The 15,131-nt window shown below is 57.7% G+C and overlaps 1 protein-coding gene across 3 annotated transcripts in view; it reads left to right on the top strand.

Moving 5' to 3' along the window:
- The window catches only part of TMEM63B (transmembrane protein 63B), a 25,523-nt gene extending 10,392 nt beyond the window's left edge, over positions 1–15,131 (top strand). For all 3 annotated transcript variants that reach the window (XM_012743402.3, XM_012743401.3, XM_012743403.3), the window contains 18 exons: positions 789–931; positions 1,029–1,080; positions 1,570–1,678; positions 2,347–2,417; positions 6,783–6,863; positions 7,319–7,442; positions 7,871–8,004; positions 8,145–8,282; positions 8,424–8,577; positions 9,520–9,626; positions 9,907–9,993; positions 10,252–10,317; positions 11,445–11,607; positions 12,195–12,300; positions 13,256–13,423; positions 13,681–13,796; positions 13,941–14,021; positions 14,349–15,131. In XM_012743402.3, the coding sequence (XP_012598856.1) occupies positions 789–931; positions 1,029–1,080; positions 1,570–1,678; positions 2,347–2,417; positions 6,783–6,863; positions 7,319–7,442; positions 7,871–8,004; positions 8,145–8,282; positions 8,424–8,577; positions 9,520–9,626; positions 9,907–9,993; positions 10,252–10,317; positions 11,445–11,607; positions 12,195–12,300; positions 13,256–13,423; positions 13,681–13,796; positions 13,941–14,021; positions 14,349–14,540 (2,092 nt within the window). In that variant the 3' untranslated portion in view covers positions 14,541–15,131. The remainder of the gene's footprint in view (positions 1–788; positions 932–1,028; positions 1,081–1,569; positions 1,679–2,346; positions 2,418–6,782; positions 6,864–7,318; positions 7,443–7,870; positions 8,005–8,144; positions 8,283–8,423; positions 8,578–9,519; positions 9,627–9,906; positions 9,994–10,251; positions 10,318–11,444; positions 11,608–12,194; positions 12,301–13,255; positions 13,424–13,680; positions 13,797–13,940; positions 14,022–14,348) is intronic.

The following is a 15,131-nucleotide window of genomic DNA, read 5'->3' as shown; positions in this document are numbered from 1 at the left end:
TCCCCCAGATGCTCGCTTTACTCCACAATCTCCTGTGCGACCCCCTGCCAGGGGTGGGGAGCAGCTGTGCCCTCCTCTCCCTCTGCCCTCCCACCCCGAGAGAGCAGGGGCTGGAGTGCCCACCTCAGCCTCCGTGCAGCCAGCGGGTGGGGCATCAGTAGGCTGGGAGCAGCCAGCCAGCAGCAGGCAGGAGCCAGAGTCCGACAGGCAGAACTCAGGAGCTGCAGCCAGAGTCCGGCAGGCAGGCAGTGAGCGCTGAGAAAGGCAGGAAGCTCGGACAGGTCAGCACTGCCACCACCCACTCCCCCAGGCCCCAGACCCCTCCCCAAGGGTCTCGTTCACATGCCAAGCTCAGCCATACCCATAAGGTGCTGCTGCTCCCCCTCCCCCGCCGTCCTCCCTCCCACTTCACCAGTCCTCCTTCTGGTCCTCCTGCCTCTTCCTCCCTTTTCAGATCTTTCTCTTTTCCTTTCCCTTTTCTCTCCCTTCCTCATTTTTCTTCTTCCCCTTCCGCTCTGCAGTCCTCTTTCTTCTTTCACCTCCTTCTTTCCCCCTAGTCCCCTCTCCTTCTCCATGCATTCATCCCTTTTCTCCCTCTGCTTCCCTTTCTTTCCTCCCTCCCCTCCCAGAAAACAGGGGACCAAGAAGTCCCATTTCAACCCCATGCTGCTCCAGATCAGTAGGGGCTAGGGTGGATGTGGGGTGGGGGCGGGTCAGGGAGGCGAGTTGCACCCCATCCCTTGCCCTGGTCCTCACCTAAGTCCTCTGTCCACTGCCCGTGGTTGCAGGGATGACGAGATCCGGGACAAGTGTGGGGGCGATGCTGTGCACTACCTGTCCTTCCAGCGGCACATCATCGGGCTGCTGGTTGTCGTGGGCGTCCTCTCCGTAGGCATCGTGCTGCCCGTCAACTTCTCAGGGGACCTGCTGGGTCAGTGAGGGCCAGGACGGTTGGGGCAGAGAAAGGAGGGGGTCAGAGGGGACGTGCCCTGACCCCACCATCATCCTCTCCCTTTCCCACCCCCCAGAGAACAATGCCTACAGCTTTGGGAGAACCACCATTGCCAACTTGAAATCAGGGTAAGGTTGGGAAGCTGGCTGGTGGGGCCAGGGTCTGTGGCCAGAGTCTGGGCTGTAAGGTGGGTGGGGAAGAAAGGCGGGCACGTCTGGGGGAGGGGCAGCTGAGGCTGCAGAGATGGCTGTGGGTCCCTGAGGGCTCGGGTTGGGGACGGAAGAGGTAGATCCCTGCGGAGGATCCCCAAGGATGACCCGATACAGAAGAGGAGGGTGAACCTTGGGAACCAGAGAAGGTGGGCGGGGCAGTTGGAGGGCACTGTGGCCAGTGGGTAGGACATGAAGACATGACTTCTTAGGGACATTTGTGTTGGAATGGAACAATCTCAGGGTCTAGGGGGAGTGGGGTGTGGGCAGGCCCTGTGAGGGGTCAGTGCCAGAAGACTGGTGGCGGTAGAGGGGCCCTGTCTGTATCAAGGGCTTGACACGGGGAAGTTGGGGCGTCTGAGTGTGTCCTGACCCCACTGGCTCCCATGTATCCTCTGCTCCCCACAGGAACAACCTGCTATGGCTGCACACCTCCTTCGCCTTCCTGTACCTGCTGCTCACCGTCTACAGCATGCGTAGACACACCTCCAAGATGCGCTACAAGGAGGACGATCTGGTGAGTGGAGCACAGCCCAGGGCCCTCCCCAGCCTCAGCCTCTCCCTGCCCTCCAGGCCTCTCTTGCCTCAGCCATAAGGGGTGTTAGCTGCAGAGGTAGGCCAGCTGGGTTTGAATCCTGGCAGAGCAACTCAGCAGCCCCCATCCTGCAAGTTATGTAACTCCCAGGCCTCAGTTCCCTCATCTGTAAAATGGGATAACAACAGCACCCCTCTCCTAAGGTTGCTGGGAAGGTGAAATGAGGCAATGCATGGAAGCAGCCATGCTGTGCCTGGCACTGGGGAAGTAGCTGCGGTTGATGTCATGGTAATAATATTCCCTCCCCTTCTGCATTTACTCAGCAAGCCAGTACTGCCTGCCTTCTCCATGCCAGCTGCTATGCTAGGCCCTCAGGATCTAAGGATCTCAGAGTGGTCCCCTCTCATCTGCCTCTGTAACCCCTCAATGAGCAAGGGACTGCTTGGCTCTCATTAGGCTCACTGCCTGATCCCTGTTAGAAATACTCCCCCTGTTTTCCCTGGGACCTGTCTTATCCCTAAGGCCTCCTCCCACCCCTGCCTGCTCCCCACGCCCTCAAAACAAAGCACCCTTCTCCAGCACTTCCCTGCATCCTCTGGCTCCTCTGGGGTTGAGCCTCAGTAAGGCAAATCCACGCCCCTCTCACCCAGGTGAAGCGCACTCTCTTCATCAATGGAATCTCCAAATATGCAGAGTCTGAAAAGATCAAGAAGCACTTTGAGTGAGTAAGCCACCCCTGCCCCATCCTCAGGCCTCGCAGACCCTCCTTTGCCTTCTAACTCTGAGAACATCCTCGCACTCCTCTGACTTGGAGCTCTGCAGTGGGGGCTTGGGGGTTAGATTAAGCAAGAAATCTGACTCCAGGGCGGTCCAGCACTTGCGCTGGGTGAGAGACCCCTTTAAGTAAGAACAGGGTAAATATGACAAAAACTTGAAGAGCGAGTCGTTTGTTCCTCCCTGCTCCCAGCCTCCTCCTGGCTTGGACTGAGTCATATAGGTTGCTGACCAGGGCCCCCTTTGAAGTTTATGACATCCTCAAAATTGTAAGGGACATTCTGGCGTTTGTGTGCAGGCATGGCAGGGAGAAAGCTCGTCGACTTTCAGGGGATTCCCGGGGTGTTCAGGAGAGCCTGGACTGTGTATTCTCTGAGGCTTTTTCAGCTCTGGAATTCTGTCTTATGAGGGAGGAGCCTCCAGGGCTGCCAGGTGACCAGAAACTAGAGAAAAAGGACGTGGCACTAAGGGGCAAAGAGGGAGCTCACCCGGTCACCCATGGCTAAGGGTGCACCTTGGGGCGGAGCTTATGGGGTAGGGGGATCAGAGTTAAGGGCCCATCTCTGGGGATATGTAAGGGCAGTCTGTGCACTATAGGATTAGGGGTCCCATCACATTCCTCTCTTCACTCAGCAAACTTTCTCAAGTGCTGTTAGTCATAAGTTACTGGGGTAGGTTTGAGAACTATAAAAAGTATGTATAAAAGACTATCAGGCTCTCTGGGGGCTTCGCTGTAGGGAGATAAGCTTTAGGAGTTAATCCAGGGTCTGATCAGAGATTGGTCTGAGGTCAGTGTGTGGTCAGAATTAGGTGTTGGCCACTAGTCATGCTAAGGGACGTTGGTGGTCTGGATGAGGGCTCAGTCTGAGGTTGAGATTGGGGCTCAGCCTGTGGTCAGAGTCAGGGTTTAGTCTGAGGTCCAGACTTGCTGTCACTGGGCCTGAATCAGAGTTCAGTCATTGTCCTGGATTAGGCCAGTAGGGGTCCAATCAGAGACCCTACTGGTCAGGGTCAGATTCCAGAGCCCTGTGTTACAGGATTAGGGACTGGTTTGCAATCAGCATTAGCAGATGCGCACTCAGTCACACGGCATGCATTTATTGATCACCTTCTGTGTGCCAGGCATAAATAAATTAGAAACAAGCCCTACGCAGCTTACAGAACAGCAGTGAAAATTAAGGCATCCTTGGGCAGTATGAGAGAACTATTCGGGGTCACATCTGGGGTTCAAGCCGTGATCAGCATTAGGGGCAATCTGGGTCGGGATTAAGGACAGTGTGTGCTCAGAATTAGGTGACACCTTAATATTGCCATCCAGTTGGAGTCAATTGTCAGCTAGTACTGAGATCTATTCTTTAATACAAATGTTTTAATACCATATAAAATTACAATCTTATTTGTATTCTTAATACAAATCTCTAGCGAGCACCTGCTATGTGCCTGCGCTGGAGTGGGAGCTGGGGTTTTAGCAGTCTGAACAACAGACGAAAAAGCCCTGCTCTCGTTTGCTTACGTTTTAGTGGGCGGAGGCAGACAATGAACAAGTGAACTAGTAATAGACACTGTGCCGAGTGCGGGCAGGTGCTAAGAAGAAAACCAAGGCGGGGAAGGGGGCAGGGTGAGAGGGGCTGGGAAGGGCCGCTATTTCTGATGGGCTGGGCAGGGAGGGACTGTGACAGGGTAGCATTTGAGCAGAGACCCGGGTGCAGCGAGAGAGCGAACCCTGCTCGTCAGCCATCCGTTCATTCAGCCCACATTTGTTGTACACCTACTATGTGCTTCCTACCAGGGAGGCAAAGAAGACCCAGACCTGACTGATGTCCTTGAGGAGCCCAAGATCCTATTCCAGGGATTGGCCTGTAGTTTTATTTAGGAAACAGTGTGTAATTAAATCAGCGGTCAGCCCATAAGCAGGGGTGAGGGAGATTCTAGTCCTAATGTGAGTTTGGGGGATCGGTGAGATGAGCATTATGGAACAGCCACTTCATTGATCCATTCATTCAGCACATGTTCACTGAACACCTACTGTGTGCAGGCTGTTGGGACACGGCTGGGATGTGGTGATGAACAAGAAGCAGCCCTCGCCCTCATCAAGCTCTTGAGCTAGTCCTCAATGCTAGGCAGGGCTTGGGGTCCGAGTCTGGGGTCTGTCTGGATGGGAGGACTGTCTCAACAGAATTAGGGGATATCCTGTGTGCAGAATCAGGGAGCCTGTGTACTTATGTTGAGAGGATTAGAGATTAGTCTGGTGAGAGTGAGGGCTCAACGCTTTCAAAGAGGAAACCTAAAACGGTTTGAGCAACAAGTGTCAGAGGAGAGGCCTTTAGCCTCCTGGGAAGTGCATTTTCAAGGAGCCCATCCCAGGTGTAAGTTTCCAAATTCTCATGAGATTATGAGGTCCATCTTCAGAACCATAACTCATGCATCTAATATTTGGTGGTCCTTCATTAAAAGTTTTTTTTGTTTTATTTTTTAGAGTCAGAGTCTCACTCTGTCACCCAGGCTGGAGCACAGTGGTGCAATCATAGCTCACTAAAACCTGGAGCAATCCTGCCTCAGCCTCCCAAGTAGATGGGACCACATGCTACCACATGCAGCTAATTTTTAATTTTCTTGTAGAGATGAGATCTCGCTGTGTTGCCCAGCCTGGTCTCCAAGTGCTTCTCCCACCTCGGCCTCCCAAAGTGCTGGGATTACAGGTATGAGCCATCACTCCCAGCCCTTCATTAAAAACTTTAATAAAATAACTGGGCATGGTGGCTTACACCTGTAGTCCCAGCTAACCAGGAGGCTGAGAAGGAAGGGTCACCTGAGCCTAGGAGTTTGAGGCTGCAGTGAGCTATGATCCCACCACTGTACTCCAGCCTGGGTGACAAATAGGACCCCATCTCAAGAAAAAAAATACTTTTAATAAAATATAAAAAAAGATGGGAACTCAGTCTAGATTAAGGATTAGGACCAGGCATGGAGGTTTATGCCTATAATCCCAGCACTTTGGGAGGCTGACATGGGAGGATCACTTAAGGCCAGAAGTTTGAGACCAGCCTGGGTGACATAGAGAGACCCTATTTCTTTTTTCTTTTTTTTTTTGAGAGAGTCTTGCTTTGTTGCCCAGGCTAGAGTGAGTGCCATGGCGTCAGCCTAGCTCACAGCAACCTCAAACTCCTGGGCTCAAGCAATCCTGCTGCCTCAGCCTGCCGAGTAGCTGGGACTACAGGCATGCCCCACCATGCCCGGCTAATTTTTTCTATATATATTAGTTGGCCAATTAATTTCTTTCTATTTTTATAATAGAGACGGGGTCTCGCTCTTGCTCAGGCTGGTTTCGAACTCCTGACCTTGAGCAATCTGCCCGCCTCAGCCTCCCAGAGTGCTAGGATTACAGGCGTGAGCCACCACGCCAGCCAAGAGACCCTATTTCTACAAAAAAAAAAAAGAGAAGAAAAAATTAGCTAGATGTGGTAGTGTTTGCCTTGTAGTACCAGCTACTCAAGAGGCTGAGGCAGGAGGATCACTTGAGCCCAGGAGTTTGAGGCTGCAGTGAGCTGTGATCATGCCACCGCACTCCAGCCTTCGAGACAGAGTGATGCCCTGTCTCTAAGACAAAACAAAAGGATTAGGATCAAGGAACAGTGTGATCAGATTTGAAAACTGTTCCTTCACTCAGTCAGCAAGCACTCTTTGAGCCCTGCCAGGTACCAGGTATTAGTGAGTCAGGGACATTCTATCTGATCAGTCTCAGGTCAAGGTTGGGATCCATGTCGGGTCAAGGTTAGGAGTTCAGTCTCAGCTATGGGTTATTGGTCAGTGTGGGGTAGGGTCAAAGGTCAGTCTTTGGCAGTCTCACCGTGATCAGGGTTCAGGATTCATCTCTTGTCTGTCTTGGGCCACAGCCAGAGACTGTTCTATAAACAGGGCCATGGGTTGGTTGAGGTCAGTCCGCATTCCAGGTGAAGTGTCAGACCATGGTCCGCGTGAAGGGAACAGCATGTAACTGGAAATGGTTTCTCTCCACCTAAAGCCACAGCTCTGGACCAGAGTCAGGCCGCAGGGTGGGCTCCCCTAGCCCCACACTCCTGCTGCATCGGCCCACCCTACACTCACAGTCCCGGCACCCTGCACCTGCTCCCCCACTCGAATAAGCACGAGGAGGAACTTTAGAGTTTCATTTGTCGGACACTCTCACTGTTTAGACTAAGACAGGGGCAGCTTGAAGTGGGGATGTGTTTGCTGAGGGAGGCGGGGTCGCGAGTGGCAGTCAGGGGCAGGCGGGCAGGTCCCCGCAGAGGGTGACGGGCGCGCTCCGTTTCAGGGAGGCCTACCCCAACTGCACGGTTCTTGAAGCCCGGCCCTGTTACAACGTGGCTCGCCTCATGTTCCTCGATGCAGAGAGGTAACTAGGGGCAGGGGAGGGTGACACCGAGGGCTCCCTGTCCCTTGTTAAGGGCGTCTTGGCTGCCACACGGGAACCTGGCTCCCTTCCTGGTGTTTCCCAGGGCACTCGATTGTAATGCAGCCTCTGGAGTGCCTGTTAGTAAAGCTCTGCAAACAGCAAGGCCTGGAGGTTAGCGTCTGTTGTGAGAGAAAAGGGGTCCCCACCCCATCTGAGGACGTGTCCTTCTTTGGCTACAGGATGAGAAATTTAGCCCGAAGTAGAGGAAGAACTTCTGGGCCTCAAGGGATGGGCGGGGAGACCCTGGGCTGGGGGCATAGCTGAACCGTGTATCCTAAGCAGATTCAAGAGCAAGACAGCCCCTGTCCTCGGGGAGTGGGCTAGACGACCCCCAGGCTGAGCTCCCTCCCCAGCCCCAGCCGGGCAGAGGGTGACTGGGCACCCGGGTCCCGCAGGAAGAAGGCCGAGCGGGGAAAGCTATACTTCACAAACCTCCAGAGCAAGGAGAACGTGCCCACCATGATCAACCCCAAGCCCTGCGGCCACCTGTGCTGCTGCGTGGTGCGAGGCTGTGAGCAGGTGCGGTGCGGGCTGCCTGCCGGCTCCCCTGGCCCCCGTGGCTGTGGGGAGGAGCTGGGCGGGTCCTGAGGGGGCGAGGCTGGGGTCCCTCTCTCAACGGGTCCCCACCCCTCCCTTTGAAGCCTCAGTTCCCACTGTCGGGTTCGTCCCCTGTCCCTCCGGTGACCAAGTGTTCAAGCCCCAGATTAGGAGAGGTCAGCCAGAGGGGAAGTGCCGTGCTGGACTCACTGACTGTGGGGCCTTGGGCAAGCTTCTGACTGCTCTGAGCCTCAGTGTGCGTGTCTGTAGATGGGGCTGATTGTCCCTGCCTTGTGGGGGTGTGGTGAGGAGCGAGTGAGTGAACACACGCAGAAAAGCTCAGCGTGGGCCGGGTGCTGCGGGCACCGCCCGGCTCCGACCAGAGTCCCCTGGCCCTGGCCTGGTCGCAGGTGGAGGCCATTGAGTACTACACCAAGCTGGAGCAGAAGCTGAAGGAGGACTACAAGCGGGAGAAGGAGAAGGTTAACGAGAAGCCTCTTGGCATGGCCTTTGTCACCTTCCACAATGAGACCATCACCGCCATGTGAGCCCTAACCCCGCCCGCCCGCCCCAGCCCTCTTCCCCAGGCAGCCCGCCGGGGCTCCCGGGTCCCTGCGCTCGTGGCCCACTGCTGGCAGTGGGGTCCCCGGCTGGTGCCACGGTAACCGGTGCCCGCTCCCCCAGCATCCTGAAGGACTTCAACGTGTGCAAGTGCCAGGGCTGCGCCTGCCGCGGGGAGCCACGCTCCTCCTCCTGCAGCGAGTCCCTGCACATCTCCAACTGGACCGTGACCTACGCCCCCGACCCCCAGAACATCTACTGGTGAGCGGGGTGGGGGTGGCGGCAGGGGCAGGCTTCTCGAGCCTGGGTGGGCTCGGTGCGGGGAGGAGAGGGAAGGCCTAGGTGTCACGGGGGCCAGCTGTGCCCCCAGTGCCTGGAGCGGCCCCTCCCCTGCCTTCCCAGGGAGCACCTCTCCATCCGAGGCTTTATCTGGTGGCTGCGCTGCCTGGTCATCAATGTCGTCCTCTTCATCCTCCTCTTCTTCCTCACCACCCCGGCCATCATCATCACCACCATGGACAAGTTCAACGTCACCAAGCCCGTGGAGTACCTCAACGTGAGGCCAGGCCCCGTGCACCCCACCCCTCCACTCCACGGCGTGACAGATGCCAGGCCCGAGCCCTGCTTCCCTGCCCAGCCTAGCTCCTGCTCTGCTGGTGCAGCCCGGCCGCACCAGGCAGCTCCGCACAGCCGTGAGCTACAGACCCCTCTGTGGCCCGCCCTTGGGCTCCCCGCCACATTCTCCATCGGAGACGCCACCCCTGGGTTTCCAGCTCCTGGAGAAACACCCAGGGAAGAAAGAGAGCCTGGGTCCAGTCCTGACCTCGGATAAGTCCCTTTCCTCATCCCTCAGTCTCTGCAGCTGAAAAACAGAAGGGTTACACTAGATCACCGGCTTTCAACTTAGATTCTGATCCTTTAATCCACATGCAACCCACGGTGGGAAAGCAAGGCTGCTCAGAAGACAGTAGGGCGGGGCCTGCATCTGCCCGGCCTCCCCTCTCTCTCCCTTTCTGCCACGCACACGCCTGCCTGCTTGGGACTTCATAGGAGGTTCATGGGATATTATGCTATTATCACTGAGTTTGAAAATATCACTGATAATAGCATAATAGATAAGACCCAGAGCACCCGAGTTCAAATCCTCACCCCACTCTTGCTGGAGGGATAAGCTGCTGAATCTCTTCTTGCCTCCGTTTGCTTATCTGTAAAATGGGGTAATATCATTGTTTGGAGGATTTATACATAGAAAGTGCTTCAACAGTGCTTAGCACATAGTAGGTGTTTAGCAAGCACTATCAGTACTATTCACCGTGGAGTAGCATATGTGGCTGTGGTCCCCACCCTTGCCCCTGGCCCTCCAGATGTTCTAGACTTCTGACATGGGGCCCTGAGAGCTGTGGAGCCCAGGGCTCAGTGGGGGAGGAGGCAGATAAGCAGAGCAAGCCGGGCCCACTAGACCGCCCCGCCTGACACGCCCCCCTGTGCCCCACTGCAGAACCCCATCATCACCCAGTTCTTCCCCACCCTGCTGCTGTGGTGCTTCTCAGCCCTGCTCCCCACCATTGTCTACTACTCGGCCTTCTTTGAAGCCCACTGGACACGGTGAGACACCTGCACCTGCCACACTGACCTGGGGGGGTCAGTGACCTCCCCTAGGTGTACCATCATCCCCGACGGGCAGCCCTCTGCCATTCCGGCCCCCGACTCTGGGCAGACCCAGAGCTGGCAGGGAAGGGATGGTGCCCAGGATCCTCACCTTGGGAAGCCCACCCCTTCCCTCGGGCCCCTCCTGGGACACTGTCCTGACTGGGGGAGCAGGTGTGAGGGCTGGGCTCACCTGACCCTTACCCTGTGCCCTGTTTCCTGCTCCCCTTCCCACCAGCTCCGGGGAGAACAGGACCACCATGCATAAGTGCTACACCTTCCTCATCTTTATGGTGCTGCTCCTGCCCTCACTGGGACTGAGCAGGTGAGTTGCAGAGGATGGGACAGCAGCCAGGGTGAGGGGACTGCAGGACAGGGAGAGGGGAGCAGTTCAGGCTCCCCACCTCCCCTACAAAGCAAGGGTAACGAGATCAGAGAAGCCTGGCCATCCCCACGTCTGGGGGAGTGAGTTACCCACCCCGTGTCTAGAGGTCTCCCCAGAGGCTCATAGAAGGGGGACTCCCCAATCCTTGGGTGTTCTGAGCCATTCCAGCCCGTACCCCACTTCTCTCCTCCCCTCCAGCCTGGACCTCTTCTTCCGTTGGCTCTTTGATAAGAAATTCTTGGCTGAGGCAGCTATTCGGTTTGAGTGAGTGCCCGGGGCCCCTGGGGAAAGAGACCAGGTGGCAGGGGCGGGTGTGCCCGGGAGACATTACCAGCCCCATGGGAGGGTGCAGCAAAACTTCCAGTCCCTGGAGCGGGGAGGAGGAGAGACAGGCTGACATCACTCACGGGTCTGGCAGGGTCATTCCAAAGAAAACACCCCCAGAGTGTCTCAGGTGTGTGCCCAGGAGAAGTCCCTGGCATCTGGGTTGGGTCTCACTCCCTGGTAGCGTGTCTGGATGCTGCGATCACCCTCATTTGGGGTTTGGGGGATCTTTGGGGCACATATTTGGGACTAACTGTGGGAGTCTCTGGAGTTTCGCTTGCGAGGCTTGGGGAGGTATCTGTCATGGGATCCTGGTCATACCTAGGGAGTGCCTTGGAGGTTACTGGGGTGTCCCTGAAGGTCTCTGGAGCAGGTATTTGGGGATCCGCTCTTGGCCTTACAACTCTGGGAGTGTCTCCGGGGGACTCTGGGGCTCACACACTGGGGTGTTTATGGGGTACAAGTTCTAGGAACATCTCTGAAGTGTCGGGCTCCTGTGCAGAGGTGTGACTGTGGAGTTCATTATGGGGCATCTTCATGATGTATGTGTGGGCACAAACCCTAGGCGTCTTTCTCTGTCCCATCCTTGGTAGCCTTGGACTCACACTTAGGGCATCTCAGGCGTTGGTAAAGGATCCTGGGCTCCCCCTTTGGAGGTGTCTGGGGGAGGGTCTCTGAAATTCGTGGAGGCGTCTAAGGCTCATACTCTGGGTTGACTCTGGCTAAGCTCTAAAAGAGGGAGCTCCTGGGACCCACACCCCTCAGGGTCTTTGAGGGTCTTCCTGGAGTTGTCTATGGAGATCGCAGGCGGTTATGCTATAAATATCCCAGCGGCCTTACGCAGTCTGTATGGGGCGCCAGTTCTAGGGGTTCCTCTGGGCTCACACTCATGCTTTGAGGGTATCCAGTGCTGACTCTAGAAGTATCTGTTGACACTCCGAGGGGACTGCAGGGAGCTGGGGGTGTCCAGGTGGAGGAGACACACTGGGGTGGCCGCGTGGTGTGCTGTCATGCTGGCAGAGGGCAGGCTGCCACCGGGTTACCCCAAGGGCACCTGGTGCCCGCAGGTGTGTGTTCCTGCCCGACAACGGCGCTTTCTTCGTGAACTACGTCATTGCCTCAGCCTTTATCGGCAACGCCATGGACCTGCTGCGCATCCCGGGCCTGCTCATGTACATGATCCGGCTCTGCCTGGCACGCTCCGCCGCTGAGAGGCGCAACGTGAAGCGGGTACGGCCGCCCGGGGCAGCCGCGGCCTGCACAGCGCCCCCTGGTGGCCCAACCAGAAACAGCAGCCATCACGCTAGGGTTGGGGGCACAGGGGTGCTGGGACTTGGGGAGTCCAGTTCCGTGGCCCTCGGCCATCCCCTTGCTATCTGGGCCCTCAGTTTTCCCATGTGTACCGCCATGAGTAGACATAGGAAACCCTGAAAGCCCCTGCGAGCTCTGACAGTAGTGTTCTAAGATAGGAGTTGGGGAGATCTGGGTTCCTAGATCTAGGTCCCTCTGTCCTACCCCCACAAGAAGGCTCCGGGCACCCCATTCCCAAGTCCATCTCACTCTTGCCCCCCACCTACCAGCCCCTGGCCCCTCAGAAGCCCCTTCCCATGCCCTGTCACTGTCCCTCCCTGGCCCCCTTCTGCCGTAGCCCCCTCTCCCTCTGCTTTGCCCTGCCCTATCCTAGCCATTAGGTTTCTGTTCCCCATGGCTTCTTCCCAGCCCCAGAGGTCCTGGCCCCTCCCCCTTCCCACCCACCTTGCCCCCCTCCAGTCTGCCCCTTGCCCCCTAAGCCATCCTCCTGCCCATCTCCCCCCCAGCATCAGGCCTACGAGTTCCAGTTCGGCGCAGCCTACGCGTGGATGATGTGCGTCTTCACGGTGGTCATGACCTACAGTATCACCTGCCCCATCATCGTGCCCTTCGGTAGGCACCGCCGCGCCGGGACCTGGGCCCTGCTCGGGGGGACCCGGGACCTCACCCACTCACTCCACTCTAGGAAGGCAGGCCGCCCCGAGTGGACAGGGCCCCGGCTGGGAGACCGGCCCCTCGGGGCTCCCGCCTGGTCCCTGGCTCAGTCTGGGGCCTGGCCTGCGGGGAGGAGGGGTAGCGCCATCTCAGCTCAGGCTGGACCCAGCTGGTGTGCGGGGCCCCTAGACACAGCCACCCCAGCATGACACCGTGCCCACCCACACCGGCGCCCTCACTCGGCTGTGTGCACTTGGACACACACCACATGCTGGCTGGCGTGTTCACACACACACAGACTCACACGCTCCTGCACGGACAGCCATGGGCACACTTGCACACTGCCCTGTAAACTCAGGAGAGACCTTTGGATTCCAAGGTGGGGATGGGTCCTTGCCGCTCGTGGAGATGGCCCGCTATAGCTGAGCTGTGTGGCTTGGGCAAGTCTCTCTTCACTTTTGAAGGAGTTTAGCAAAGTTTCTCTTTAACCATCACCCCCACCGGTAGCCTCTACGTTCCCCCACTAACATCCTAACCCCTTAACCACCCTCCCTGGTTACTGAAGGCTCCAAACTCCCAAACTAACTTCCTCATCCTCGTTTGAAACTGCCATTTCCTCAGCCTCCAGGAAAATAGAACTCATCACTTAATTTATACTCATCTGTTTAGGGACAGGCATAGGGAGAAAACAGTGAGAGTTTCACGAGGATGCTTGTGGATCCAAGTGAATGGGTTTCCCGGAGTAGAACTCCTAGCGGGGTCTGCAGAATGAAGGGGTTGGCGTGGAGGAAGCTGAAGTTCTGTGGCCGTGCTGGGGGTTAGGGCGCTATGCTGTCCTGGGACAACCTGTGACGAGCACACAGAGGTCCGGTGGTGCGCGTTCCGAGGTCAGGGCCCGTGTGGCTTCCCCCAGGGCTCATGTACATGCTGCTGAAGCACCTGGTAGACAGGTACAATCTCTACTACGCCTACCTGCCGGCCAAGCTGGACAAGAAGATCCACTCGGGGGCTGTGAACCAGGTGGTGGCCGCGCCCATCCTCTGCCTCTTCTGGCTGCTCTTCTTCTCCACCATGCGCACGGGTGAGGGCCACCCACTCCTCTCAGGGAGCTGGGGGGCGGGGCGGCGGGGACTCCACCCGGCGTCCAGGCGGAGCAGGCACAGGAGGGGCTGCCGGCCGGCCGGGCTGGCAGGCAGGGAGCCCCGGGGAGGTCGGGGCGAGGCTTGTGGCGCACAAGCGGGCACTGCATTCAGGAGGCACCAGAAGCTCGGGGTGGTAAGGCCCTGGGGGCCCAAAGGAGAGGTAGCAGCCCCGTTCTTTGCCTCCCTCCAATTCCAGGGTTCCTAGCCCCCACGTCCATGTTCACATTCGTGGTCCTGGTCATCACCATCGTCATCTGCCTCTGCCATGTCTGCTTCGGACACTTCAAATACCTCAGTGCCCACAACTACAAGGTGTGGGGCGAGGGGCCTGGCTGCGGCCGGAGCTAGAAGGGGGCAGGGGTGCGGGGTGCTGAGGGCAGGGTCAGCAGGGGTGCTGAGAGGGTGTGGGGCTGAGGATGTGCCCCCCACCTCCTGACTCATTCTGGGCCCCTCAAGATTGAGCACACAGAGACAGACACCGTGGACCCCAGAAGCAATGGACGGCCCCCGACTGCTGCTGCTGTCCCCAAATCTGCGGTGAGTGCCCCGCTCCATGGCCAGAGGCGGACAGGGGCCTCTGACGGAGACTCGGCCCCAAAGCTGGATGTCACGTCAGTCCTCCAGAAAGGGCAGCCTGTGCCAGACCCCAGGGGCAAGGAGAGATGTGGCTTAGTGGGGGGCGGCCCCCCGCCCCTCCCTGAGAGCAGATCTCTGCCCTCCCCTAGTGTCCTGCATGCCCCACTGTCCTCAGGCCCACGGTCCCCTACAGACAGACCCTGACGTTCCCCAGGGCTCCCCTGACGCACCCCTCCCACGGATGAGGGGCAGCCGTTCGCCTTACCCCCCACGCCTTTCCCCCTGCAGAAATACATCGCTCAGGTGCTGCAGGACTCAGAGGTGGACGGGGATGGGGATGGGGCTCCCGGGAGCTCGGGGGACGAGCCCCCGTCGTCCTCGTCCCAAGATGAGGAGCTGCTGATGCCGCCCGACGGCCTCACGGACACAGACTTCCAGTCTTGCGAGGACAGCCTCATAGAGAACGAGATTCACCAGTAAGGGGAGGGAGGGGCCCTGGAGGCCACGCCCTGCCCTGCCCCCCACCCCCCACGGACACTAAAACGCTAATAATTTATTAGATCTAAGGCCCCTTCCTCCCCCATCCCCTGCTTTCATTAAGGTATTTAAACCTTGGGGTTTTGCTGCTCTCCCCTGTGATGGAGGGAGGGAAGGAGCCCCCCAACCTCAGTGAGGAGAGCCCCGAGCTGGCCCCGGGGCAAAGAGGGGTGTGGAGGGAGTTCCCCCATATCCGTGTCTCCCCCCCAGCTAGTAGTGTGGCCAGGAAAGGGTTAATGAGAGCCAAGAGGGGTACCTGGTGCCGTGGCTGGAGACCTGGGGGGCAGGCGGATGCGGGGCTGCCCCTCAGTTCTTTCCTCCCCCCAGTCCCCCCTGGGACCTGGCCCTCCAGGGAAGCGGAGCCTCCAGCCCCTGCGCATGCATGAGAGGGGAGGGGTGCTGAATGGGAGGAAGAGTCAGGCCCGCCGGGGGGTGACCTGGGGTTGGGGGTGGGCAAGGCTGACACTGGAAAATGGGTTTTTGCACTGTTTTTTTTTTTTTCCTTTAAAATAAAAATGAAGAGAAAAGCTCTGA

This window comes from Microcebus murinus, chromosome 5, assembly GCF_040939455.1.
Source record: "Microcebus murinus isolate Inina chromosome 5, M.murinus_Inina_mat1.0, whole genome shotgun sequence".
In the NCBI taxonomy this organism is placed as follows: Eukaryota; Metazoa; Chordata; class Mammalia; order Primates; family Cheirogaleidae; genus Microcebus; species Microcebus murinus.
Note: the sequence above shows the minus strand (reverse complement) of the source record. Positions and strands in the feature narration are given on the sequence as shown.